The 27,786-nt window shown below is 42.7% G+C and overlaps 1 protein-coding gene across 1 annotated transcript in view; it reads left to right on the forward strand.

The window, feature by feature from the left end:
* The window catches only part of NPSR1 (neuropeptide S receptor 1), a 90,554-nt gene extending 65,666 nt beyond the window's left edge, over positions 1 to 24,888 (forward strand). The window contains exons 5-9 of the mRNA XM_053409553.1: positions 5,138 to 5,339; positions 13,481 to 13,557; positions 16,247 to 16,336; positions 21,602 to 21,782; positions 24,085 to 24,888. Of these exons, the coding sequence (XP_053265528.1) occupies positions 5,138 to 5,339; positions 13,481 to 13,557; positions 16,247 to 16,336; positions 21,602 to 21,782; positions 24,085 to 24,172 (638 nt within the window). The 3' untranslated portion in view covers positions 24,173 to 24,888. The remainder of the gene's footprint in view (positions 1 to 5,137; positions 5,340 to 13,480; positions 13,558 to 16,246; positions 16,337 to 21,601; positions 21,783 to 24,084) is intronic.
* Positions 24,889 to 27,786: the final 2,898 nt, after the last annotated feature.

Below are 27,786 nucleotides of genomic sequence, written 5' to 3' on the forward strand. Positions count from 1 at the left end.
AGGGAAGTCAGAGTTCTTCAAGAAATTACATGGGACATTAATGGACTATTTGGATTACAATGTAATTATGATGGGAGACATGAATGGAGTGGTCTCTACAAATATGGACAAAGCACTAAGACAGGTGGTTTCTAAGGATGGGAGACTACCTAAGACTTTTTTTGAAATGACAGATAATATGGACTTGATTGACATTTGGAGAACAAGAAACCCTCTGGAGAGAGAGGGAACTTTTTTCTCTGAAGCAAAAATGACTTGGACCAGAATCGACCAAATTTGGGTAACTAGTGGGATGGCACCTAAGATAAAAAAAGTGGAAATCTGCCCAAAGACTTGCTCCGACCATAACGCTGTAAAGATGGAAATGAACATAACAACAGCTGGTTCCTTCAGATGGAGGATGAATGACTCCCTATTTAGAGATGAAGAGGTGTACAGAAAGGCCCAGAAAACTATCAAGGACTACTTTGAGATAAATCTGAAAACAGAGGTGGAGAAAAGAACAATTTGGGACGCAAGTAAAGCCGTCATGAGAGGATTCCTGATACAGCAGAATACCTTAAAAAAGAAGAGACAGAATGAAAAGAAAGATAAGATTTTGGAAAAAATAAAAGAAGGTGAAAAGAAATTGAGATCAAAGCCAAAGTCTCATGAAATTTTAAGAGAAATAAAGTTCTACCAGAAACAATATATGGAATTGATGAACCAGGAGATAGAATGGAAAATAAAGCAAATGAGACAAAAGACATTTGAATCGGCAGATAAATGTGGGAAACTTCTGGCATGGCAACTGAAGAAGAGACAAAAGCTGAATATGGTTACAAGCTTAGAGGTTGAAGGAAAGAACATTTTAGGCCAAATGAGATTAGAAACTGCTTTCAGAGTTATTTCAGAAAACTTTATGCACAAGGGCCGGTGGAGGAAAAAGAGATGGAAGAATTTCTTTAAAAATATGGATTACAAAAAATATCTGAACAAAGTAAAGTGATTTTAAACCAGAAAATAACTGAGCAAGAAATAGAGGGAGCCATTCAAAACATGAAACTGGGAAAATCTCCAGGACCAGATGGCCTGACTTCCAGATACTACAAAGCTTTGAAAGATTGGCTGATTCAACCGTTTAAGGAAGTCTGCAATGAAATTTTAGAGGGGAAGAAGGCACCTGAATCGTGGAAAGAAGCATATATTACACTTATACCAAAATCTGAGACTGAAAAGAACCAGATTAAGAACTACCGCCCTATATCATTGCTTAATGTGGATTACAAAATTTTTGCAGACATTTTGGCAAAAAGATTGAAGAGGGTTTTGGTGGGTGAGATTCATAAAGACCAGGCTGGCTTTCTCCCGGGAAGACATTTATCTGATAATGTGAGAAATATAATAGACATTATGGAGTTACTTGAAAACAATATTAATACTAAGGCAGTATTAATATTTGTGGACGCTGAGAAAGCCTTTGACAATATCTCTTGGAGTTTTATGAAAAAGAATCTCAAAGGAATGGGGGTAGGCCAAGGTTTTGAGACTGGTATAGGTGCAATTTATTCTGAACAAAAAGCAAAACTAATTGTAAATAACGTGGTTACTGAAGAAATTGCTATTGAAAAAGGGACACGACAGGGGTGCCCAATATCCCCATTACTTTTTATAACTGTTCTGGAGGTTTTACTAAATATGATTAGAGGGGACCAGCTGGTAAAAGGGATTCAGGTCGGAGCTAAACAATACAAGTTGAAAGCGTTTGCAGATGATTTAGTTTTAACTTTGCAAGAGCCAGACACTAGTACGAAAAAAGTTTTGGAGATAATACAAGTTTTTGGTCGAGTGGCAGGTTTTAAGCTAAATAAACAAAAAACAAAGGTATTGGGAAAGAATTTAACAGTGGAGGAAAGAGAGAAGTTTCAGAGTGAAACTGGATTAATGGTAGCAAATAAGGTGAAATATCTAGGGGTCAATTTAACAACTAAGAATGTGAACTTATTTAAAGATAACTATGAGAAATGTTGGACAGAAATTAAGAAAGATTTGGAAATATGGTCAAACTTGAGACTTTCCTTGTTAGGCCGAATTGCTGTTATTAAGATGAATGTTTTGCCAAGAATGTTGTTTTTGTTTCAAACACTGCAGATTGTGGACAGAATGGATTGTTTCAAGAAGTGGCAGAAAGATATATCGAGATTTGTTTGGCAGTGCAAAAAGCCCAGAATAAAATTTAAGATACTAACTGATGCAAAAGAAAGAGGGGGGTTTGCCCTGCCGGACTTAAAACTGTATTATGAAGCAGCAGCTTTTTGCTGGCTGAAAGACTGGCTACTTCTTGAGAATACAGACATTTTGGATTTAGAAGGGTTCAATAATAGATTTGGCTGGCATGCATATATATGGTATGACAAGGTAAAAATTCATAAAAGTTTCAAAAACCATATTGTTAGGAAAGCACTATACAATGTTTGGATTCGTTATAAAGATCTGTTGGAAAATAAAACCCCTAGGTGGTTGTCACCAATGGAGGCTAAGGAAGTTAAAAAACTGAATATGGAATCTAAATGGCCAAAATATTGGGAAATTGTAGAACAAGAAGGTGGAAATGTGAAATTACAGAGTTATGAGAAATTGAAGTCTAAAGTAAGAGACTGGCTTCATTATTATCAGATAAATGAAGTTTTCAAACAGGACAGGAAAATCGGCTTCCAGGTGGAGAAATCAAAGTTAGAAACTGAATTGTTAGAACCCAATACTAAGAATCTGTCTAGAATGTACAACTTGCTGCTGAAATGGAATACACAGGATGAAACGGTTAAATCAGCTATGATTAAATGGGCACAGGACATTGGTCATGACATTATGTTTGCTGACTGGGAACAGTTATGGACCACCGGTATAAAATTTACGGCATGTAATGCCTTAAGAGAGAATATTATGAAAATGATTTACAGGTGGTACATGACCCCAGTCAAGCTTGCAAAAATTTATCATTTGCCCAATAACAAATGCTGGAAATGTAATGAAACTGAAGGTACTTTTTATCACCTTTGGTGGACGTGCCCAAGGATTAAGGCCTTCTGGGAAATGATATATAATGAAATTAAGAAGGTGCTTAAGTGTACCTTTCACAAAAAACCAGAGGCTTTTCTCCTGGGCATAGTAGGCCAATTGGTGTCAAAGAAAGATAGGACGTTTTTTATGTATGCTACAACAGCAGCAAGAGTGTTACTAGCAAAGTATTGGAAGACACAAGAACTACCCACACTGGAAGAGTGGCAGACGAAGGTGATCGACTATATGGGACTAGCAGAGATGACGAGCAGAATCCGTGACCAAGGGAAAGAGACGGTGGAGGAAGATTGGAAGAAATTTAAACTTTATCTTAAAAATTCTTGTAAAATTATTGAGTGTTAAAATGTCATGGTTAAAGCATAGCAGATTTGCAGCGATAAATGATTGGATAAGAGGAAAGAAAAGGGTTAAAGAAAGGAATTAATAAGTAATTCAGACCAGGGGTTGCTGGAAAAATTTAAAACAGGGATGCAGAAAAGGGAGGCATGGGGAAGTCGTTGAAATTGGGTATATGAAAAAATTTATGAAATTATACATGTTTATATGTTTGTTTGTTAGTGTTTGTTGTTTGTATTGTCTTATATTATATGTTGAAAAACCAATAAAAATTTTATAAAAATAAAAAAAAGATCATTCACTGAGCTAATTGAGGGCCACCTGCTTCCCTCACTTGCATTCCTAAACCTTGTTGTACCCAGAAAATAGCCATGCCTTTGCAGTGTGCACATTGTTAAAAGTAGGGTGAGAGAATGCGCCACAAACCGGGCAAAATCATGTAATAGTTTCTTTGTAAAACTGCTACAGTTCAAATGGAAGCATTTTTTTAATTTATCACTTAAAAAAAGAAGAAAATCCCTATAGCTAGAATGACCGCTCCCCGCTTAAAACGGGGGGCGCCCTTTGCGTGGACGCGCGCAGCCCCTAGATCTGGAGCGGCTCCAACAGCATAGGCTTGGCTTTGCCTTCCCTCAGGTGGGATACCTGGAGGTCTCCGCCTACCTCAGTCAGTTGTCCAATCCCACCTGGGGGAAGCGTTGCCAAGGAGACCAGGCCAGGTAGGGGAGGGATTACCTGCCCACACAATAGAGGGAGGATCTTACCTGGGAATCCTCACTTGGCTCCTTTTGTCCATCTTCCTCTTTGCGGCGGTGATACCAGGGTTCCCCGTTAAAGGGGTTTCTGAAGGGAGGCTTTGACCGTATGACGAAAGGTCGTCATTGCTCTCCCCTGCGGCGGCGGCATAACGGGGGCGGCTATCTCTGCTTGAACATATGTTCTCCAGAGCCGGCCCATCCCCCCCCCCATACTGGATAACCCTGATGCTCCCTAGGTCCCCGGCTGGGGACTGGGGAGGGAGAACGCCCAATGCCTGAGCCAAGGTCTACCCACATTGAAATTTAATAAAGTTGTGGCCAATTTAATCCCATAGCACGTTGTCTTGAGTCGTTATTCCACATGACGGGGGGACGGACCGCTCAGGATCTGGGGACTCCGCCTGTCCACGCAAAACATAGAGGTTATTCCAGGTCCGGCCCTGGCATTTTGGAGGCTCTTGGGCCCCAAGATTGCCTGAGAATACCATGTGCTGATGATAAGGCTGGGCAGAGATCTCTCCTGCTTCCCTGAAATCATGTTAATTGGGATTACCAGGGATCTTTTGTACATGGAGCCTAGTGAAGTTCTGCCACGGAGTGGTGACCATGCTTGTTTGGGTTTTGTTGTTTCTGGAGCTCCCTGGAATTGAATGAATCCCAGCTGTTGTGCTGGCCATTCTTTGCCTGAAATCTCAAAAACACCTTGCAGCAAGCTTTTTTCTGATGACAGTGTTTGGCAGAGCTCCCAGTTATCCGCATGGTAATATATTTGATAAACCATCCCTAATTATTTTAATCCTAAAACAGAACACAGATAGTCATTCATATTTCACAGAATGCAACCAGCTAAGTTTCCCCGCACACTGGGGCTAAGTAACTCTATTGCCTCTCATTCACCCCTCTAAATTTTCCTCAATATCCAGGTCTGTTCTTTGAATAAGCTGCACATGTAATACAATACCTTGTTCTTATTTCTCGACCAGAAAGGCAAGCAAAAATCCTCATTGTAGTTGCCTGGGGCCTGGCCTTCCTGTTTTCAATTCCAACGCTGATTATATTCGGGAAGCGGCAATTATCCAATGGCGAAGTGCAGTGCTGGGCTGCCTGGCCAGATGACTCCTATTGGATTCCCTACATGACCACAGTTGCCTTCCTGGTATATTTCATTCCTCTGATTATTATCAGGTAAGGATCTTGTACTAAGCATTCACACACACTTATCTCACTCCAGGTGTGGACCTGAGTTCAGGTGAGATTCCACCTTCATTTCAATGGAGGGCACTAATCTGCATAGTTACGCAAAGGAAGAAGGGCACATATTGGTTTCCTCCATTGAAATAAATGGGGGAAACTGGGGTTCTGAAACACATGGGGCACTCCCTTGGATACGTACGTTTTGGGGTATCACCCTCCAACTTGTAAAAGGCAACTGGAACAGCAAAAGAGGGAGGAATTAAATGTCTGCATAGGTCTTTAGGTGTGCGGACTTGCTTCCTTTTCATATTTTGCTTTAAAGGTAAAGGTAAAGGGACCCCTGACCTTTAGGTCCAGTCGTGACCGACTCTGGAGTTGCGGCGCTCATCTCGCTTTATTGGCCGAAGGAGCTGGCGTACAGCTTCCGGGTCATGTGGCCAGCATGACGAAGCCGCTTCTGGCGAACCAGAGCAGTGCACGGAAATGCCGTTTACCTTCCTGCCGGAGCAGTACCTATTTATCTACTTGCACTTTGACGTGCTTTCGAACTGCTAGGTTGGCAGGAGCAGGGACTGAGCAACGGGAGCTCACCCCATCGTGAAGATTTGAACCACCGACCTTCTGATCGGCAAGTCCTAGGCTCCGTGGTTTAACCCACAGCGCCACCCGTGTCCTGTATTTTGCTTTATCTGAAGGCATTACAGGAACTCAACTAAAATTATCATTAGAATGGCAAACACATTAGTGAAGAGTTATTAAAGCCCTGGTAAGAGAGTTGTCAGAAGAGCTACTTGAACCAAACATGTCCATGATCCAGACCTGGGAACCATATGCATCACTGTTCAAGACCATTTTTATCTTGTTTCGTGCAGCTTTAAGAGCTATAAAGCTGAAAAGCAGCATATTTATGAAACTAAACCAAAGGAGACAACCATACATTCTGTTCTGAAAGCTACTTCTGCCACATCCTACAAGCAACGTAATGTCAAAGTGGAAAACAGCCTCCTGTGAAGGGCAAATCAGTATCTTTTGCATTTGAATATATCTGAAAAGGCAGAGAATGCAAAGAAATACAAAGTACAATAATCTCTTGCTTCACAATACATAAAACCAATATATTCAAGTGGTGTCATATTCCCGGAAGTTTGAGCACAGGTGTTTATAGATCTCTGGTATTAAATCTTGCTCATGGGTGTCCAGTAAGGTTAATAGGATTTGATCACTTGTTTGCACATGAATTTATGCTTATGTACTTTCCTAAGGCGGGAGGTTTTGTGAAATCGGTTTTTCAGTGTAAGAAATGTACTGAACTGGGACCTGTTGCTGTGTACCAAAAAGGAGGCTAAAAGAAGCCATAGGTTAAAATTGGAATGCCATATGCATATGGTATTATATGATAGTAAAATTATAATCATAAATCATAAAATTATATGATAGTAAAATTATAATCTCTATAATGAAAGAGAAATACAAAACATCTCACCATAGTAGAGAATCCTATGACCAGGTGCAAATTGTCACTTCCTATCAGTAGTATTCAACAAACCTTTACTCAAAGTAGACCCATTAAAATGAATGGGCATGACTAAATTAGATCCATCCATTCACTTCATTAAATCTATTTTGAGTAAAACTTACTGAATATCACCCTATTTTTTAATATTTAATCCAGACTTGGATGCCTGTTTTTTAGCAGTGGAATAGGAGGAAAGCTGCCACACATGAAGGCACAAAACTATTCCGTGCAGATTTGTGTACATTGTGTCAGTTTCATTCACACACACACACATGCTTACTGTTGGCTGTTTGCAGTTTAGTAGCGCAGAGAGCTTGCTGGGGAGACCATGCATTAAAAAATAAAGGACTCAAAAATAACTTAAACTAGGTTTTAATAAGAAAAACAAAAACTCCTTTTACACTAAGTACATTAACAACCAAACCAGACCCAACCACCAACCCATCCCCCAGGGTAATGGGAGAGCTAGGTGCTGCTCCTTATATACTACAGCCAAATGCTGACACACCTTAATCAAATACAACTCAGCAGCACCTGCTACATTTCACAGCTGTAAAGCTGGGTCTCGTTATCTTACTCTGGCCCTTGCTCTGGCCCCTTAAAGACATACACATCGGGTGCAACAATGATGAACCTTTACATTTAAATAAACCATTCAACATTTCCCCTGCGGTTCATCATTGTGGAACAAAAACATAAAGCATATTTTGTACATGTCTTTCATGTGTAACCTTTGGAAGTGCTTTAGTAAAAATGTCCGCAATTTGATTGTCACCTGGAACATATTCAAATACAATCATTTCGTCAGCAATTAGTTTCTTTACAAACTGTAAACGTAACCTTAAGACTCTAGTGCGCTGCGTATTGGTCTCTGAACACAGGATAGCAAGTCCGCTCTGGGAATCAAGGTAAACTTTTACTGGTAGTGTTACTTGCATCTGTAGGTCTGCAAATACTTGCAGATACCATTCTACATCACGAGTGGCCTGAACGCATGCACATAATTCACTCTCTGTTGTGGAGAGACAAATAATGGTTTGTGTCTGGGACTTCCATTCAAATGGACAACCGTTATAACAAAACACCATACCAGACACACCCCTGCAATTATTTTGTTCCACTGCATGAGATGCATCGCAGAAAATTTCAAAATCTTTGTCAATACATGTTGTAAACTGCAACCTATAATGTTTGGTGTGTTTAAGGTACATTACCACTCTCTTAAGAGCAGAGAAACATTGCATAGTGGACTCTTCCACATTGTGATGCATCTTTTAACAAAAGCTTAACTGTTTCATATTTTACGCTTGGTGAGTAACACAAATCATAATCTTCGCCTGGAATTTGTTGAAAACCCCTAGCAACTAATCTTGCTTTGTACCTTACAACTTCATTTTTGTCATTCATTTTAATTCTATAAACCCATTTTGAATCAATAAGTCTCATATCTGGGGTTTGTGGTACAAGAGACCAAGTGTTATGCTCTTTCAAAGAAGCTATCTCAGAGTTCATAGCTTTATACCAATTTGCAGCTTGTTGCTTAGGTAATTTCTGAACATCATTGTAGCTTTTTGGCTCAAAAACTGCCTTATTGGCATACACAGTATTAAAATGTTCATCTGCAAAACGTTGTGGCTTCTGTCTCTTTCTATCTGAACGTCTCAGTCCGGAAGGAGAGTCAGACTCCTCAGACTTAATGGGACTAAGTGAACCACTAGTTTCAGGTTGTAAACCATCATTGTCAGACTGAAGAGATGCCTGTAGGCTAAGCTCACGGTCAGAAAAATCAAGAGAATCTAACCTCCCCTTGGGTGCCTGTGACTTTAAATCCTCAAACAAATTAGATTCAACAGACTTTTTGTCTTTTTCCATTAATTCAGAAGCACCATTTCCTGCTGCTGCTGCTTCTTCCTCTTCTTCCTCAGTATTATCTATACCATCAGTATCTTGGAAGACAGCAACGCCATTCCAATTTACAGTTTGTATCATACTTCTGGTAATATGAAATTTGCCAGTTGCTGGTATGTAAATTCTGTATGCCCCCTGCTGGTAGCCCATTAATTTTCCCTGGACACTACGTTCACCCAATTTCTGCTTAGCGGGATAATGCATAATTACATCTGAACCCCAAATGCGTAGGTATTTCAGATTAGGGCGTTTTTTAAACAGCTTCTCATAGGGGGTGACATCTAAACCAGAATGATAACTGCGATTTCTAACATAACAAAACGCATTAAGCGCTTCAGCCCAAAAGTCTTTGGGCAGATTAGCATCGTGCAGATACGTTTTAACCCCTGCCTGTAGGTCACGCTGCACAACTTCAACAAGCCCATTTTGCCAGGGACTTCGGGGGCAAGATAACTCATGAGTAGTCCCCTGCGCTTCCAGGAATTTCTCAAAATCCTCAGAAACAAATTCCCCGCCCCGGTCAGAAAACAGGTTCTTAATTGGTTTGTTAAAGTGCGTTTTTACCCAGTTGCAAAAAACTTTGTACTTCTCAAATGCTTGGGACTTCTCAGCTATTGCATAAGTCCAACAATATCTACTATACTGGTCTATCAGAGTAAGCCAGTACTTAGAACCTCCTAATGATGGTGGGAGTGGCCCAACTAAATCACAATGTACACGCTCAAATGGCTCAGTTACTTTCCTATCTGAGCATCTACCCTTGCGTGCAACCTTAATCTTATTCTTGCAACAGGATAGACATTGCATAAAGAATTTACATGGTTTTAAGTTGAGGCCATCAACAATATTCTTTGTCTTAATTACATCAGCAAAATTCAGGTGTCCCAGAATTCTGTGCGCCTCATGGACACACCCGGAATGAGGCCTTACATTCCTCAACCCCTGGCTTGACTGTGCTGCTCTGCAGTTTATAGGCAATTGTGAGTAGGTGCGAAAATACAGTCTATATAAACCATCAGATTCCCGGGCATACAATAGACGTTTGTTCCCATCGAAAAACTCACACATTGACTTTAAGAAACGCACAGTTATGCCTTGACGAGCAAAGCACCTTACTGATAATAAATTGTCCACTGACGGGCAGTAAATGCAGTTCGCTATTGTAATGTTTAAAGAGTCAAGTTTGACAGTACCCCTGCCAAGCGACTGCAAGACTTGTGAATTGGCTAAATGTACATTACCAATTTCCTCTTCGAAAGAAATAAACAAGCTTCGATCATTGCAAATATGCTGAGATGCTCCTGAGTCCACAACAAAAGACTTCCACTTGGCACGTTTAAGTCTTTTACGATCTGTTGTCCTAGCATGGAAAACTCGCGGCTCATTTCTGTCTCTACTATACGATGTCGGCTGCTGGGCTGACAACCGTGACTGACGAACAGAAACAGGCTTGGGAGTACTTTGCTTTCTTTTGGATCTGCAGTCCTTTGCAAAATGTCCTTGTTTATTGCAGAACCAACAACGCTTTGCAGCTTTAAATGCAGTTGTATCACCACAGGTTTGCATATGGCGTTCCTCATTCTTTCTGGAAATAGGAGTGCTTATGGCACAAGCCTCCCTTCTGTCCAACTCGCCCATTAATCTTGCTGTTACCCCTTCCACAGTTAATTGTGCTGGTGGAACGGCAGATATCTGGCTAGCTATGCCATCAAAGTCCTCGTTAAGGGAACAAAGAATGATAAAAACATACTGAATATCAGGTATGTCCATGTCCCTTCGAATTAATTCGCCGCGTATTGCCTCCAGACGTCTCAAGTGTGCTGCCAAATCACCACCAGGCTGCAACTTCGTCTGGTACAACTGCTTGAAAAACGTCAATGCAGATGCTGACTCTTTTCTAACATGCACTGCTGCAAGACTGTCCCACATTTCTTTGGCAGTTTTCTTATTTCTTATATAGACTACTTGCTGGTCACTGACTGCCAAATTAATTATCGCCCTGGCTTTTGCATCTCCTTTCGACCAAGCATTAGTCACAGGGTCAGGAGGGTCATCAGTTACATAGGTCCATACTTCTCTAGAGGTCAAAAGCGCCTCCACCCGAAAAGACCATAAACTATAGTTCTCATCTGTTAGCTGTGGGAAGACCAGAGCCTTCTCAGCTTCAGGAACCCAGTCAACCATTCTGGAACTCTTCCAGACCCACAGAACTACGCTAACAGGAGAAGGAGTTTTCAAACCTTTCTCAGAGTCCAAAAATATGCAGTCATCCACTCAGCAGCTGGGCCCATAACCAAAGATGTTGGCTGTTTGCAGTTTAGTAGCGCAGAGAGCTTGCTGGGGAGACCATGCATTAAAAAATAAAGGACTCAAAAATAACTTAAACTAGGTTTTAATAAGAAAAACAAAAACTCCTTTTACACTAAGTACATTAACAACCAAACCAGACCCAACCACCAACCCATCCCCCAGGGTAATGGGAGAGCTAGGTGCTGCTCCTTATATACTACAGCCAAATGCTGACACACCTTAATCAAATACAACTCAGCAGCACCTGCTACATTTCACAGCTGTAAAGCTGGGTCTCGTTATCTTACTCTGGCCCTTGCTCTGGCCCCTTAAAGACATACACATCGGGTGCAACAATGATGAACCTTTACATTTAAATAAACCATTCAACACTTACAGCACATGGCTGTCCCTTTGAAATTTGTTGCAAAGATTACTCAATAATCTATGTGAGTTGCCGAACACTCAAAAAGTAATTTATAAATGCTTCATCTTCCTTATCCTTATTATTCAAAAACCTCTGTAATTTTCTTATAATATGAAAAGAATAACTCACAGATGTCTCCTGAAGAGAGATCCAGGGGCCTCAGATGGCTTTATTTATCTGGAACAATCATGCCATCATAGGAATTGAAAATGAATAACAAGTAGCTTTCTTGGGTAGGGTTGCCAAATTGCAAGCCCACTCTCTTTCTGCCTTACTTTCTTTGCATTCTCTTTTCCTTCAAGCAACTTGGTATGTTCGCTTGCTACCATGGCAGAATGTCCTGCCATGCATACCTCAAAGAAGGCCAGTGTCTTCCACTTTGGCCATACCTAGCTAGCAGAATGTGCAGAAGGCAAGGGCAGGCAGATGAAATAAAGTTACAGAACTGAATGTTTGGTTGCCTCTCTAGCTCCATTCATTTATTTCCACATGTATGCTCCTTTTCAGCTTCATAGTTATCAAAGCTGCATGCAGCAACAACAGAATCTTGAATTTACTGGATGAGCGTCATTCTTGCATCAAACAGAGGCACTTGGATGGAGCTAGGTATCTCTCCCTTTGTGACATTTGGTTTAATTATGCAGTTCCTGACTGGAGCCAAGATCATTAAAGTTGGTGACACACCAGCTTCAGAAGTGTGGGTATTAATATCTTTGCCATCATGGAAACTTCTTTTCTTCTTAAAGGTAAAGGTAAAGGTCCAGTCGTGACTGCCTCTGGGGTTGCGGCGCTCATCTCGCTTTATTGGCCGAGGGAGCCGGCGTACAGCTTCCCGGTCAATAAAGCTAATACTTTATTGAATTGTTTTAACCATTTTGATGAATTTGTTGTAGTTGTTCCTTACAGTTTCATCTTAACACTGTAACTAGAGCTGCCACAAAAACATGCAAGTTTCATTCATTCATTGTCATCACTGAAGCATCGTTTGAACTGCCTTCCTCACTTACCTGGAGGGCAGTGAAGGCTGTAAGACTTCTGTATCGCCTCCAACCTCCTGCACCATCAGGTTTTGATGATACTGGAAGTGGTGTTAAGGTTAAAGTTCTGCAGAACTTCATGGCTTAAATCAAACCTCACATTGTGTCAGCTACAAGCATATGCACACCGACAAACTAGTGTTATAAAAAAAATTAGGTTATATATATGTTCATAAATGTACCAAGCAAACACACACACATATATATATAAACCACAGGTCTAAAACGCACAGGAAAAGTCCTAAAGCCATTTTGACTCTTTCAGTCACCTCAAATATTTCTCTACAAGGTCGAAGGAAATGCAGAAACCTCCCCATTGTCTTTGTCCTCACAAATCCTGCCTTAAGGGCACATTTAAGGTGTGAATAGGGTGAGCCTGTGACCTGGCTCAGGAATTAAGTATTATCATTACAAAAGAATGGCCAGGCTCCCCAGGTAATCCAGTCAAGTGACCATTAACTGGTAACCTGGCAGACAGGGTAAAAACAACACACTCAGATTTCTGTTGTAGACCACCTTTTCTGTGATGTAGGTATGATGTATCTGGGGGGTGGTCTTGGGCTACACCCCTTCTGTGATATATGTATGATGTATGAAGGGGTGGTCTTGAACTCCAGGGCAGGGAATTTAAAATGTCTATATAAGGCCTTGCACACCATTGTTCAAGGTCCTCCGCCTTTCCTGCATGTGAGGGGAGCACCCTGTTGCAACAGATCAATAAAGATCAGGCTTACTAGCTGCTTTGCTTCTCAATATTCTCTGGTTGGCCTCTGTTATTTTCTCCTACCGATAGAGGACCTGCAAAAGGACTCTATATGGGCTCTTGGGTACCCCCATAAGGGAAAATGAGCAGTTGTTTTTTTTACTTATATCACTAGGATGATGAGATACTTAGAATTATCCCATCCTAAAGAATCGCTAACTTGTTTGTTTTCTGTTCTTTCCCCAACTGTAGCGTTATTTACTTCATTGTGATCCGAACAATATGGGTTAAGAGCAAAGCTCATGCTGTCATTGTTTCCAACTGCTCAGGTAAGTAAATTGGGGCAATCACGCCCAAGCATTGAAAGTAATGACATTGAAAGACAGTGGGAATGCAATTGCCACAGATCATTAAAAAGCCCACTCTTGATCAAATCTCCATGAGCTGCCATAGGCTACATTGCCAAAAGCATTTAAACATGTGCTCACCAAGTTGGCTGGACCCCAGTCATTTTACCTGGAAGTAATAAGAGAAAATGACTGAGTGAAGTCTTATCCTAATAACCTGAGCATAAGCCATGGAAAATACACACTAATTCCTAACTGAGGACCTAAAATTCGTCAACAGCGGTTGAAATAGATTCATGTAAGCAAGGGAAAAATCAAGACTCTTTCTTCCGAAGCACTAATTAATCAAATAAGCATTGTAAATATTCAAATGAAAAGGAAAGAAAAAAAACTGAGCCAAGCGTACTGTTACCTTAATTACTGCTTTAGTGACAGGAAAAGAAACATTGTGTTAATACATTCTAATGAATTCACAATTAGCTTTTCTAAAGTTGTATTTTTCTTTGGTTTCCACAAGTTATCTCATGCAAAGCTGTGCTCTGTTCAAAGTTTAAACTAAGAATTTCCAGAAATCCTTCTAAATTCATCATGGATGGAAATATTGACCAAGATTAAGCTGATCAGTAATAGCAGAATATCCCCAAATATCTGACTCTCTGTGGTTTCTTCCATTTTTGCCAGTTGATTGAGAAGATTCTGGAGCACCATTTACATTTCCGTTTTGAGTGTGAAATTTTAAATGCAAAAGTTTCAGTTTTGGCAGGTTTCGCAGATGAAATCTTTGAGCTACCAAGTAACATAGAATTGCATCAAAAACAACAAGAAGTTCTGTGGCATCTTAAAGGACACCACAGCTACCCCTCTCGAAATTGCCACAATTTCTTAGGATCATAGAATTGTAGGGATGGAAAAGACCTTTGGATCATATTATCCAATGTTATCAGATCCTAAAGGCCAATGTTGACCCAGCTACAGTGGTGCCCCACAAGACGAAATTAATTCGTTCCGCGAGTTTTTTCTTCTTGCGAGTTTTTTGTCTTGCGAAGCACGGTTTCCCATAGGAATGCATTGAAAATCAATTAATGCGTTCCTATGGAGACCGCCTTCAGACCAGGTCCGGGGACACTCTGTCCCCGGACCTCTTCTGAAGGCAGGCCGGGGGAGAACGGCAAGCTCCGGGGACAGAGGTGAAGGGGCAGCGCTCCTTCGCCTCTTTCCTCGAACCTCTTCTGTAGGCAGGCGGGGGGAGAACGGCTTTTCTTCCCACCGCCAGCCTTCAGAAGGCTGTTCTGAAGGCTGGCGGTGGGAAGAAAAGCCCTTCTCCCCCCACCGGACTTCAAAAGAGCTGCAGGAAGTCCGGCGGGGGTCCAAGGGATTCCCTCCCAGCCCGCCCCGCTCCGCTCAAGTTTAGAGGGAGCCTGTGGGGGAAAACTCAAAAAAAAATTCGTTTTGCGAGAAAGGCCCATAGGAAAATTTGTCTTGCGAAGCGGCTAAAAAATCTGAAAACCCTTTCGTCTTGCGTGTTTTTCGTTTAGCGAGGCATTCGTCTTGCGGGGTACCACTGTATGGGGAATAGACAACCACAGATCATGAAGAATGCTTCATCTAAGTTGGGGAACAAAACTGGAAGTAGACCTACAGCGAGGCTCTTAGCAAAGATTCTGCTTATGAGGGCCATATGGAGAACTTCTAATACCCAATTATTCCTCAGCAGAAAATTATGCCCATAACATCATTTTTCAGAGGGGAGGCATTAACAGGCCTCTTCCGTCCTTACTGGAGCCCTCCGCAAGCTGCTACCTTGTCTCTCTTCCTCAAGGTGAGCTCTTTTAGCCCTTGTGGGAGTAGAATGGGCTACCAGCCAAAGGAAGTGTTAAGCTGAACACTCAGAGAGCTTCATTAAAACTTTCCAAGTGTTCAGGTTTAATATGCTTTTCAGGGTGGGCACAAGACTGCTTGCCTATCTCTAGCATATGGTCATTGGCTATAAACAAAAAAAAAAATCTATATCTCTAACATCTCTCTCCCCCTGAAAAAAATAAAATAAAAAATAAGGCAGGAACAGTAAATTGGGAGTTGGAAGGCTGTGAACTGGCATTAAAATTGTGAGAGTGGTGGCGGCAGCAAACATTTTAAAATCTCCCCAATTTACAGCTTTGCTTTGAAAATCAAACCTCACAAAAATTTGGCACGGCGCACTATTATTTTGGCTGTTCTGCAGCAGGATGGATCAAGGAGATTATTTTACCTCACAGCTGGTAGCTAAGGGAGATGTCTTCGCAACTTGTTGAAAGCCACATCAGATAGCTGTTTACACTTTTTAAAAAGCATATAGCCAAGTCTATGATAAAAGGATATCTCAAAAGATTGTGTTGTGTTGTGTTGTGTTGTTTTTAAGATGCTTCAGCATAACTGAGGTCCTTGTCATAGGCTAGGTGACTGTGCGTTGCGTAAGAATTCAGATAAAGAGTCAATAAATAATGGGACAAATTGATAGGTCAGATGATATTATAGATGGTATATGTATTGCGAAATTGCTCATGATTGGTCATTCTAAAAATTTCTATTACAATAAATGGGCTTTTGGGGCAGTTTGATGAGAGAGGTGACCACATTCCAGTCATGGCTATGCATTTCTTAAATTTATTTTTTCCTTCTCTTCTCTTTGCAGATGGCAAATTCTGTGCTAGCTACACCCATCGGGGACTCATATCAAAGGCTAAAATCAAAGCTATCAAGTACAGTGTGGTAATAATTCTTGGTAAGTGACAACATATGCCAATTAACTAGACATCAGTGACCAGTGAAAGACTTCATTTTTTAAAAAATGGCTCCGTGGAAGGTTCCAGAGAGTTGGAGTGGACATCTGCCCTCATGGTTTTGTCTCAAACCCATTCCATCCATTTCACTTCTGCTGCCAGAGCAAGAGCAGCTTCTTCTGACTGCCTCAGCCTTTGACAGCCACATTTTTACTCAAGCAAGAAGGTATACTGTTTTGTTTTCTTATTTTTAAAGAAAGTAAACCAGGTTTTCCATGGCTGAGAAGCCCCAGTCTCTGCACCAAAATAAAACTTTACAGACAAGCCTAACCATAAGACAAAGTAGCATTAGCTTGCGTAGTAACTGAGGTTTCTTCAAGATTCAATTATGAGATGCTATTAAAAAGCTATTGTGTCCTGACCTTTTCCCAAGTATTATATCTGCTATGACGAGCGGAGTGGATAATGGACTGGTTTCGCTGTAACGTTCCTGGTTTACTAAAAACCACCAAGCCTGAATGCAACACACACGCACACACGCACACGCACACACACACACACACACGGGCCAGCTCTTTACTTGCAAAAAAGGAAAACTGTGATTTAAAGCCAGTTTACCAACCAGGATCTGAAACCACAGTTTGATTCTGATTTGAGATCTTGTTTGTAAAGTGACATTTCCCTGTCTTAGACTGAACAAGAAACTGTAGTTTAATTCAATGCGGATTGCAGTGCCAATAGGAACAAGAGCAAGGGAGGGATGTGCAGTCAGACTGTGTGTACAGGACGCTGGGCCATTGGCCTCTTCCAGCAGACCCTTCTTACATGCCTAGTTCGTTTACACAAGCAGCAGATAAAGTGAGAAAACTATTCCTGGGCTGTAATTGTTCAAACTGCAGGAAAGGGATTGCATGAGTGAATGCTGATGCTTTTTTTATTATTTAATGTATTGTGGCTTTCTCAAAAATACTCAATTCCCCACCTGTATAGTCATACCTCAGGTTGAATGTGCTTCAGGTTGAGCGCTTTTGGGTTGCGCTCTGTGGCAACCCGGAAGTAATGGAGGGCATTATTTCCGGGATTCGCCACTCGCGTATGCGCAGACGCTCAAAATGACGTCACATGCATGCGCGGAAGCGGCAAAATGCAACCTGCAGACATACCGCCGCGTCTTACATTCCATTCAGGATGCGAACGGAGCTCCGGAACGCATCCCGAGGTACCACTGTAGTATGAAACAACAACAACAATAATAATTTATTTATACCCTGCCCATCTGGCTGGGTTTCCCCAACCACTCTGGGTGACTTCCCCCAAATATTAAAAACAATACAGCATCAGACATTAAAAACTTCCCTAAACAGGGCCGCCTTCAGTTGTCTTTTAAAAGTACCTAAAATAGTTGTTTATTGCCTTGACATTTGCTTGGAGGGCATTCCACAGGGCAGGCGCCACTACCGAGAAGGCCCTCTGCCTGGTTCCCTGTAACCTCACTTCTCGCAGTGAGGGAACCGCCAGAAGGCCCTCAGCACTGGATCTCAGTGTCTGGGCTGTATGATGGGGGTGGAGACGCTCCTTCAGGTATTCAGGACCGAGGCCGTTTAAGGCTTTAAAGGTCAGCACCAACACTTTGAATTGTGCTCGGAAACATACTGGGAGCCAATGAAAATCTTTCAGGACCGGTGTTATATGATCTTGGTGGCCACTCCCAGTCACCAGTCTAGCTGCCACATTCTGGATTAATTGCAGTTTCCAAGTCGCCTTCATAGGTAGTCCCACGGAGAGTACATTGCAGTAGTCCAAGTGGGAGATAACTAGAGCATGCACCACTCTGGCAAGACAGTTTGCGGGCAGGTAGGGTCTCAGCCTGCGTACCAGATGGAGCTGGTAGACAGCTGCCCTGGACACAGAATTAACCTGCGCCTCCATGGACAGCTGTGAGTCCAAAATGACTCCCAGGCTGCACACCTGGTCCTTCAGGGGCACAGTTACCCCATTCAGGATCAGGGAATCCTCCACACCCACCCGCCCCCTGTCCCCCAAGAACAGTACTTCTGTCTTGTCAGGATTCAACCTCAATTTGTTAGCTGCCATCCATCCTCCAGCCGCCTCCAGACACTCGCACAGGACCTTCACCGCCTTCACTGGTTCTGATTTGAAAGAGAGGTAGAGCTGGGTAACATCCGCATATTGATGGACACCCAGCCCATACCCCCTGATGATCTCTCTTTGACTACTACAGTGGTACCTCAGGTTACATACGCTTCAGGTTACATATGCTTCATGTTGCAGACTCCGCTAACCCAGAAATAGTGCTTCAGGTTAAGAACTTTGCTTCAGGATGAGAACAGAAATCGTGCTCTGCCGGCGCGGCAGCAGCAGGAGGCCCCATTAGCTAAAGTGGTGCTTCAGGTTAAGAACAGTTTCAGGTTAAGTACGGACCTCCGGAACAAATTAAGTACTTAACCTGAGGTACCACTGTATATCTACTGGTTTCATATCTTCTGTGCAGGGGTCCTTCTCCACTTAAATTGTGACAAGACAGAAATGTGAAAGTTGCAAAGATGCAATCATTGCCGCTGACCCTTTTCTGAGATAGGTTGAAGTAGCATTTTGGATTCTGTTTTGTTTAGCCTGGTGTGCTGCAGTAAAGATTGACTCACCCAGCGGATATAGCTGAGATCACTTCTACAGCAATTAAAGCCTCCCTCCATGGCAACACAGTCACAGATTGCCTTTATCATCAACACAGTCAAGTCCTGTTCTACCTACTCTGTTCTGCCTCCCTCCCACCCCCATGAAATATTAAATAAGTGCTTATTTCTCCGTAGAGTAGGGTCATTTCCCCCCGTGGTTTTCCAAGTCCCTGAAATCTCTACAAGCTTTAGAACCACCCGTATAGCAACAAAATAGATTTTTTGCCAAGTAGTTCTACTGAGGGTTGCAGAACTCCCATTCCTGGTCTGTCCCTGTGCTTCGTACCGTTTATTGAATTATTTCAAACTTTCCTGTGTCACCTTTCGGTGGGTTACACAAATTCGCAAAAGCAACCAAAGCAAGTTATCTCAAAATCAGTTTTTAACAACAACAACAATAAAGAAAAAAACTGATTTTAACAGTTTCTTTAAAGAAGCAGCCCCACACAATTTTAAAGAAGCAATAGCTCATGATAAGCACCAGGATAGAGACCTAGAAAGTTGGGTGGGATCCTTTATGCCGCCAGATATTGCTAGACCACGACTTCCATCACCCCTGTTTATTATCTATTATTTTTCTTTATTACATTTGTTAGTTGCTTTATCTTGCCCAGGGCAACCCAGAACTACTTAGAGTTGGAGTGTGGCAACTTTTAAAGGGTCATTGATTCGCCACTCTTGTCTTGTACTAAGTCAGGTTGCTGGTCCATCTAAATCAGCCTTTCTCAACCTTGGGTCCCCAGATATTGCTGAACTGCAACTCCCATCAGCCCTGACCACTGGTCTTGCTCGCTAGGAATGATGGGAGTTGTAGTCTAGCAACATCTGGGCACCCACGGTTAAGATCTAGCTCAATATTTGCCCTAACTTGCCAAGACACCCTGGGAGCAGATCAGCGCATGGGCTTCGCAGGGTTTCCCAAACTTGGGTCCCCATTTGTTATTGGATCACAACTCCCATCATCCCTAGGTAGCAGGACCAGTGGTCAGGGATGATGGGAGTTGTAGTCCAACAACAGCCAGAGGTCCCAAGTTTGGGAACCGGGCCCTAAAGAATCTTGAGGACTGTAGTTTGTTAAGTGTGCTTGGAAGTGGAGTTCTGTGAGGGCGAAAATAACAACAACAAAACAACAACAACAATTTATTATTTATGCCCTGCCCATCTGGCTGGGTTTCCCCAGCCACTCTGGGTGGCTCCCAACAGAATATTAAAAACACGATAAAACATCAAATATTAAAAACTTCCCTAAACAGGACTAACTTCAGATGTTTTCTAAAAGTCAGATAGTTGTTTATTTCCTTAACATCTGATGGGAGGGCGTTCCACAGGGCAGGCGCCACCACCGAGAAGGCCCTCTACCTGGTTCCCTGTAACCTCACTTCTCACAGTAAGAGAACCACCAGAAGGTCCTCGGAGGTGGACCTCAGTATCTGGGCAGAACGATGGGGGTGGAGACGCTCCTTCAGGTATACTGGGCTGAGGCTGTTTAGACTACAATTCCCAGTATACTTAAGAGGATACCATGTGCTTTAAATGTGCATTGAATGTGCTTTAACTTTACGGTGTGAATCTGCCATTGAGTTCTTGAGGAGTCTTTCCCAGCCCTGCCTTGAGATGCGAAGTATTGAACCTCAGAGGTTTTTTATGCAAACTATACGCTGCAAACATTAGGCTCTTTGATTTACATTATAAGCTTTCCTTTTTTTAAATCTGCCTGTCTGCAAGCATAAAGAAGGAGTGACCTCCATTAGCCAAGCGATTAGGCTTCCTTTTTTCTTATTCAAACTTAAATATGCATTTTCTGCAGATGCTATCAAATGCAAAACTGAAGAATCCCCGGCTTAGGTGCTGGAATTTATATTGATTCAATTAGGCTGGCTGTTAATGCAAGGGGACACAGGAGAAAGCGCTCCTTGGCATTTGATAATGATTTAATTGGCTACACATCTGTGTTTAATGTGATTATATTGCTGTCGCTCAGTGTTTTGTTTGTCTGGATTAGTCCAGAGGGACTGGCAAACTGATATAACAGGAGGAGGGTGTGCTACGCATTTTCTTCTTTGCAGATGGGATGTGCAAATAAGGCTGCACCAGTATTCCTGATCCTTTGCCGATGAACCTCAGAGAACTTTCAACAAAAGGATTATGCAAAGAGAAACACTTAGTTCCCTTCTTTGAGAGCCAGAGGCAGATGTAGGAATGCCTTTGAGGCTCTCAGCTTAGAAAGCAAAGTCCTTTCAGTATTTAATGATGGCCATCCATTAAAATAAGTTGTTACATTTTTATTTATTTTAAAGATTAGTATATTTGCCGCTGAATCCCATTGACCGAGGACAGATGGGGGATCCTGCACTTTAATAGATGGGATTTCAGCAGGTGTTGCAGGAACTCAACAGGTTGGTTCTACATAGGCATGCAAAAGTTTACCAGATTTCAAAGCAATTCCCCTTTTTTAGTGAGAAAAACAGAACACTTGTGAGAGTAGACAAGCCAATTTTGCCCAGATCTCTTAGTGCTACTTTCCCCATTAAAACTGAACACTTTTCAAACCATTTCCTTGATTTCTTGCAGCTTTTGTACTCTGCTGGAGTCCTTACTTTCTCTTTGACATTCTGGACAACTTCAGCGTCCTCCCGGAAACCAAAGAACGCTTCTATGCCGCAGTGATTATTCAGAATTTGCCATCTTTAAACAGTGCCATCAATCCCATCATATACTGTGTTTTCAGCAACACCCTTTGTGATGCTTTCAGGTATTAAACTTCTTGGGTGTCCCCCCCCCAATGGGATTTATATGGGCAAAAAATGCTACCAAATAATTGCCTGGTTACACATTACGTTCACCAGGTGAGTAATAGGACTATAACAGAAGACTTTAGAAGATACAGCTACCCCGTCCTGAAGTCCTTCTTATTCTTCATTTATATTTTGTGCTCATAATGGTATTAGGGAAGTTAAGTGTGATCTTGCTTTCAATACTGTTTGCAGCTGCAAAAGCCTCAGGGCAGACATACTGCTTCATTTCCAATTAATGTGTGGCCTACAATTTCCTGCTAGAATCCTGCAACTTTCCATACCACAAATTTCTGAGGGAGGGGGAGTCTTGTCCTGCTTTCTCTGTGCAAGAGTGCCTCTCCAGACACACTGATGTATTAAAATTGGGAAAACATTACAGAACACCTAATAAAGTGGAATGATGGATGGATGGTCCCGTTTACAGTGTTGTGAGATACCCCCATAACAGAAGTTGCCCTCAGTTCCCATCACACACAGAGGCAGGTTAAAGTCCAAAATAGTTTACTGCTGCAGAAGATAAGGCTTCAGTAATACATTTCCAGACATTGATATATACCGTATTTTTTGCACCATAACACTCACTTTTTTCCTCCTAGAAAGTAAGGGGAATTGTCTGTGCGTGTTATGGAGGGAATGCCTACAGGTGGCGGGGGGGGGGGATCTGCTGCAGTCGTGAGCAGAGGATCCATGGTTTCCCTTCCTTCCCTCCTCTGGGGTTCGCTTTGAAACAGCAAAGCGGGAGAAGAGCCGCTGAGTGGGGAGGAGAGAGGGACAGAGAGCCTGCTTCTTTAAAGGAGCAAAGCGGGAGAGGAGAGGAGCCGCTTACACGAGTGTAAGCGGCTCCTGTCCGGTTGGTTCCTTTAAAGCAAGCAGGCTCTCTGTCCCTCTCTCCTCCCCACCCAGCTCGCTAAATAGCAGCAAAGTTTTTCAGCTCGCTAAGCCAGGGATGAGCGGGGAGGAGGGAGAAAAGCAGAGCCTGCTTGCTTTAAAGGAGCAAAGCGGGAGAGGAGAGGAGCCTTCTCCCCTTATACCCCTCTTCTTCATTATTAGCAGCATCCTTCTCCACCCACCCCACGCGTGCTTCTTCTCCCCTTAAACCCCTCTTCTGCATTATTAGCAGCATCCTTCTCCACCCACCCCACGCATGCTCCTTGTCCCTTGAGTGCTTTTCCTTCCCTCCCCACTTAAAGCATGGTTACAAAGCACGGATCCACATGGATCCTCAGGATTTTTGCACTGGGCTACTCCAAACTCACTGTCAGATCACATGTCTGTGGCCACAGCATGAACCACAAAAATCATACATCCACTGTTTCGTTTAGAATATTTTTTTCTTGTTTTCCTCCTCTAAAAACTACGTGCGTGTTATGGTCGGGTGCGTGCTATAGAGCGAAAAATACGGTACATACAGCTTGTAGGCTTTGCAGATACATATATACACAAGTACAAAGCATTTCTGAGGCTTCAACAATTCAAGATGTAACACTGACTCTGACTCACTTCTCAAGACTGACCTCGACACACAGCACAAGACCCCGGCATCCTGAGCTGACTTACCTCAATCACTTATATAGGCGGCACTCGGCTGTTGCCATAGCAACTGGTTTGACAGGCCTTGCACCTGTTATCTTATCTCATACATGAAGTGATCTGTAATCATGAAGAAAATTAACCCCTTCCTCCAAGTCCAGTTCCTCTTACACCCCTTCTGTAATTTTGCTCATGGCATTGCTTTAACACAGGTATTTGATATTGGCATGTTTAGAGCTCTGTTGGACTTTCTTTAAAACTACTTGGCTCATATGCTGTACACATGGCCTATGCTGTAACCATTCAGGAGGCATCCCTTTTATACTGCATCTGGACCTCCTGGGAATGAATTCTTATTCATGTTTGAATTCACCCTCTCCTAAACCTGACTCTCCTTTTACATTAGATTCGTTAGATTCATTGCAATGATTGCATCAGTGACATACTACAGAATTCAAGGGCGCAAGAGCAGCTGCTAAGTTGGGTGGGGTGGTTTAAACCTCTCCACACTCACACAGTGCTATGTTTACTCTCTCTTTTGGCCACCACTGTCACTGGGGGGGCCAAAATATTAGCAAGTGGGAGAGGATCAGGCCCTTGGACCAGGGTTAGCCACCCCCAGTCTAGACATATAAATTAGCAGATAAAAAAGCTATGCGTTTGCACCATCCTTATACTGTGAATTCATTTCAATTTTTCAATTATTGTTGTTATTACTTTGTTCTCTAGGCGAAGAAAATCAGGAAATTTGGGGACTTTCAGAGAAAGAACAGAAGGGCAAGAGATGCAGGCGGTATCCAAGCCGGAATATATTTAGAGTTGATATGTGACTATAAAGGCCACATTGAGTCTGAGGAGTGAAATAGAAGCCTCATCCTTGTATAGAAATCTATTATTTAAGGAGAGAGGAATGAGGAGCAAAAACCATTCCTTGTACACCCTGGTGGCCAAACAGAACTGCCATGGTTTGTTCCTCATTTGCAGTCAGTCCTTGCTTTTCAAAGGTGCATCCACTGAGCGGTATGTTTCCGTATAAATGGCTTTTCTCCATATGGGAATATTTTATCTTGAAAAAGGCGGTGCCACATTTCTACATGGTACCACACAGCTCGTTTTTACACAATACTGTCACCTAAATCATCAAGACCCTTTGATGGCTGAAGAGCAGGAATAGCTTTTTCTCTCCTTTCCAAGAAAAGAACATTCCCAGCACACGTCAAGATACTTTATCCCTGCTGCCCTATTTGGGGAGTTGCTGTGGCTCAGTGGGAGCACATCTGTTTCACAGGGGAAAGGACTCAGATTCAACTCCCAGGATCTCTTGGTTGTGTTGAGATTGTTCCCTCTCTGAAACCTTGGAGACCCACTGCCAGTCAGTGTTGACAATATTGAACTAGATAGACCAAGGGACTGACACCATATAAAGCATGCTTCCTGTGTTCCTATATATGCTTCGCCAGAAAATCCTGCCCACTGTATAATGCGCTGAGAGAACAAGATCTGGAACAATTTTTACGCAGTGATGGGAGAGGTATGAGTGGACAAGATAAATATGCCACTGTGAAGATTGCACATTTTCCATCTGTTGTAACCAACCTTCCTTCCTTCCTTCCTTCCTTCCTTCCTTCCTTCCTTCCTTCCTTCCTTTCTTCTTTCTTTTTCTTTCTTTCTTTCTTTCTCTTCTTTTTCTCTCCTTCTCCTCCTCCTCCTCCTCCTCCTCCTCCTCCTCCTCCTCCTCCTTCTTCTTCTTCATTGAATTTATATACCATCCTATACCCAGAGGTAACCTGTGAGAGGAGAGAATGATGTGTCTCTTGTCTGGGAGATTCAGATTTTTAAGTTTGCTTCCTGCTCCTATTCATTTAGGTTTTGCATAATTCTATTCAGACTTGTTTAAGTTCATTTCATCTTAATCTTTTATTTTACTATTTGTTAAATAAAGGGCCTGTGCTCTGCCCAGGAAATTCGAGATTTAAAGTTTGGTTTTGGTTTTCTTTGGGTCTGGGTTAACTTCTATTGGTGTTACTTTCCTATTGTCAAACTTTTGTTTCTTGCGGTGGTCTGATGACAAATAAATGAATCTGATCTGCTGATCAGATCACCGGAAAGCTTCCAAAATAGGGAAGGCTGCTGATCTTCTCCCCATTACAGTAAAGTGGGTCACAGGTGGTGGAGGATGAAGATTCATCTGGAGTTAGCTGTCAGGAAGAGAACCAAAGCAATCCAGGCAAGTCACAAATTGCTAGCCCTTCAGCCCAGCAAGGACATGGCATTTAAATTTAGCCATGCCCCTCCCTTGGCAGGCACAGAAAAAAAAAGGGATTTGTTGCAATTCCTGACTCCAGCAGAAAGGTATAATCCAACACAAATGTGTAACAAAGGAATCAGTTATACATCCAGACAGTTGCTTTGAGATGGAGCCTAATAATAATAATAATAATAATAATAATAATAATAATAATAAATAAATAAATAAATAAATAAATAAATATTATTATTTATACCCTGCCCATCTGGCTGGGTTTCCCCAGCCACTCTGGGCGGCTTCCAGCAAAATATTAAAATACAATAATTCATCAAATATTAAAAGCTTCCCTAAACAGGGCTGCCTTCAGATGTCTTCTAAAAGTCAGATTTCATTGACATCTGGTGGGATGGTCTCCACAGGGCAGGCACCACCACCGAGAAGGCCCTCTGCCTGGTTCCCTTTAACCTCACATCTCACAGTGAGGGAACTGCCAGACGGCCCTCGAAGCTAGACCTCAGTGTCTGGGCAGAACGATGGGGGTGGAGACGCTCCTTCAGGTTTACTGGGCCAAGGCCGTTTAGGGCTTTAAAGTTCAGCACCAACACTTTGAATTGTTCTCAGAAACATACTGGGAGCCAATGTAGGTCTTTCAGGACCAGTGTTATATGGTCTCGGTGGCCGCCCCCAGTCACCAGTCTAGCTGCCGCATTCTGGATTAGTTGTAGTTTCCGGGTCACCTTCAAAGGTAGCCCCACGTAGAGCGCATTGCAGTAGTGCAAGCGGGAGATAACTAGAGCATGCGCCACTCTGGCAGGTAGGGTCTCGGCTGGCATAGCAGATGGAGCTGGTAGACAGCTTAAGGAGAAGTCATCAAGGCATCAACTAAATGGCATGACATGGCAGAGCCTAGAACCCTGGTTGGCAATTAGTTATCCAGAGTAGCCACTTGAAGTGCGAAGGCTAGCTATGGAGAGTCAGTGCCTTCAAAATGCACCCTCTAATGCAGGACTGTACCACTTGTGACCCAACTGCTGGGTGCAGCCATCGCTGGTGGCCCATCTAAAGTTCATTTGACCTGCCAGCCTTACTGACTGACTGCTACTGTAAACAGGGCAGGAGCTTGTCAAGCCACAATTCATGGCTGCTGGGCGACGTTTGACTTAAGAAAGCCACAAGTTATATAAGCCTGCCCTATAGTGACATGCCAACACACAGGGGCAGAGTAAGTTCAGGGCAGTGGGGCCTGTTCGACCTGGGTATCACCTCTGAGGGGGGTGACAAAAAGCTGTGCGACATTCAACATCTGTGAGAGACGCTGTGGCTTTGGCACGTGCAGGCTTCCCAATGCCAAAATGTCCGCCTGGTGCCTTCCCCTCAGCTGTAGGGCAGCAGGCACCTCAGAGGCACCGCAAAAAAGAAAGCGCAACAACTCTGGCTCCACAAAAAAAAAGTTCAACAACTCTGGCTAACCCCAAAAAGCTCCCATTTGCCTTGGCTTTTAAGTTGGCAGGCTAATGGGAGGAAGCAGGAAAAGTGGCAGCACTGCAGGAGAAAAGTTTGGGCCTGATATTGCTAAACTGCACTTTGTCTGGGAGCGCCATCTTTAAGGATTTGTTTGCAAAAATCGCTACAGCGTTCGTCTGTGCATGCACGGGTTGCGATTCGGCGCTTCTGCGCATGCGCGACCACTGAAACCCGGAAGTAACCCATTCCAATACTTCTGGCTTTTGGCGGTCCGTAACCCGAAAAAACGCAACCTGAAGCATCTGTAACCCGAGGTATGACTGTTTTTTTAAAAACAATGGGCAATGGGTGGAAACATGATATGACCCAATAGTCTTCCCATAGAAGTGCTGGGCTAATATATGTATATGGCCTCAGATGTTACAAATTGTAATGCACACTGGTGCCCCTTTCATCTTGGCTTCTGTTTACAAAATTGTGCTCCTGCCTTGGCTGAAGCTTCTGTTCACAATTCAAGTGCATGCAGGTCTTGTGCTTTATGGTTGCCATGGTGACACTGACAGAAACTCCCTCCCAGAGTTTCTCAGGTAATCCCCTTTCCTAAAATAAAAACAGATCCCTTTATTCATTTCCCCCTTCATTTTCAAGGAAAGTTATTTTTATTTCAATTAATCATAAAGTCCATCCCAGTATTTTGACAGTTTATACCTTCACTTGTT

Source organism: Podarcis raffonei, chromosome 12 (genome assembly GCF_027172205.1).
Source record: "Podarcis raffonei isolate rPodRaf1 chromosome 12, rPodRaf1.pri, whole genome shotgun sequence".
NCBI classification, from domain to species: domain Eukaryota; kingdom Metazoa; phylum Chordata; class Lepidosauria; order Squamata; family Lacertidae; genus Podarcis; species Podarcis raffonei.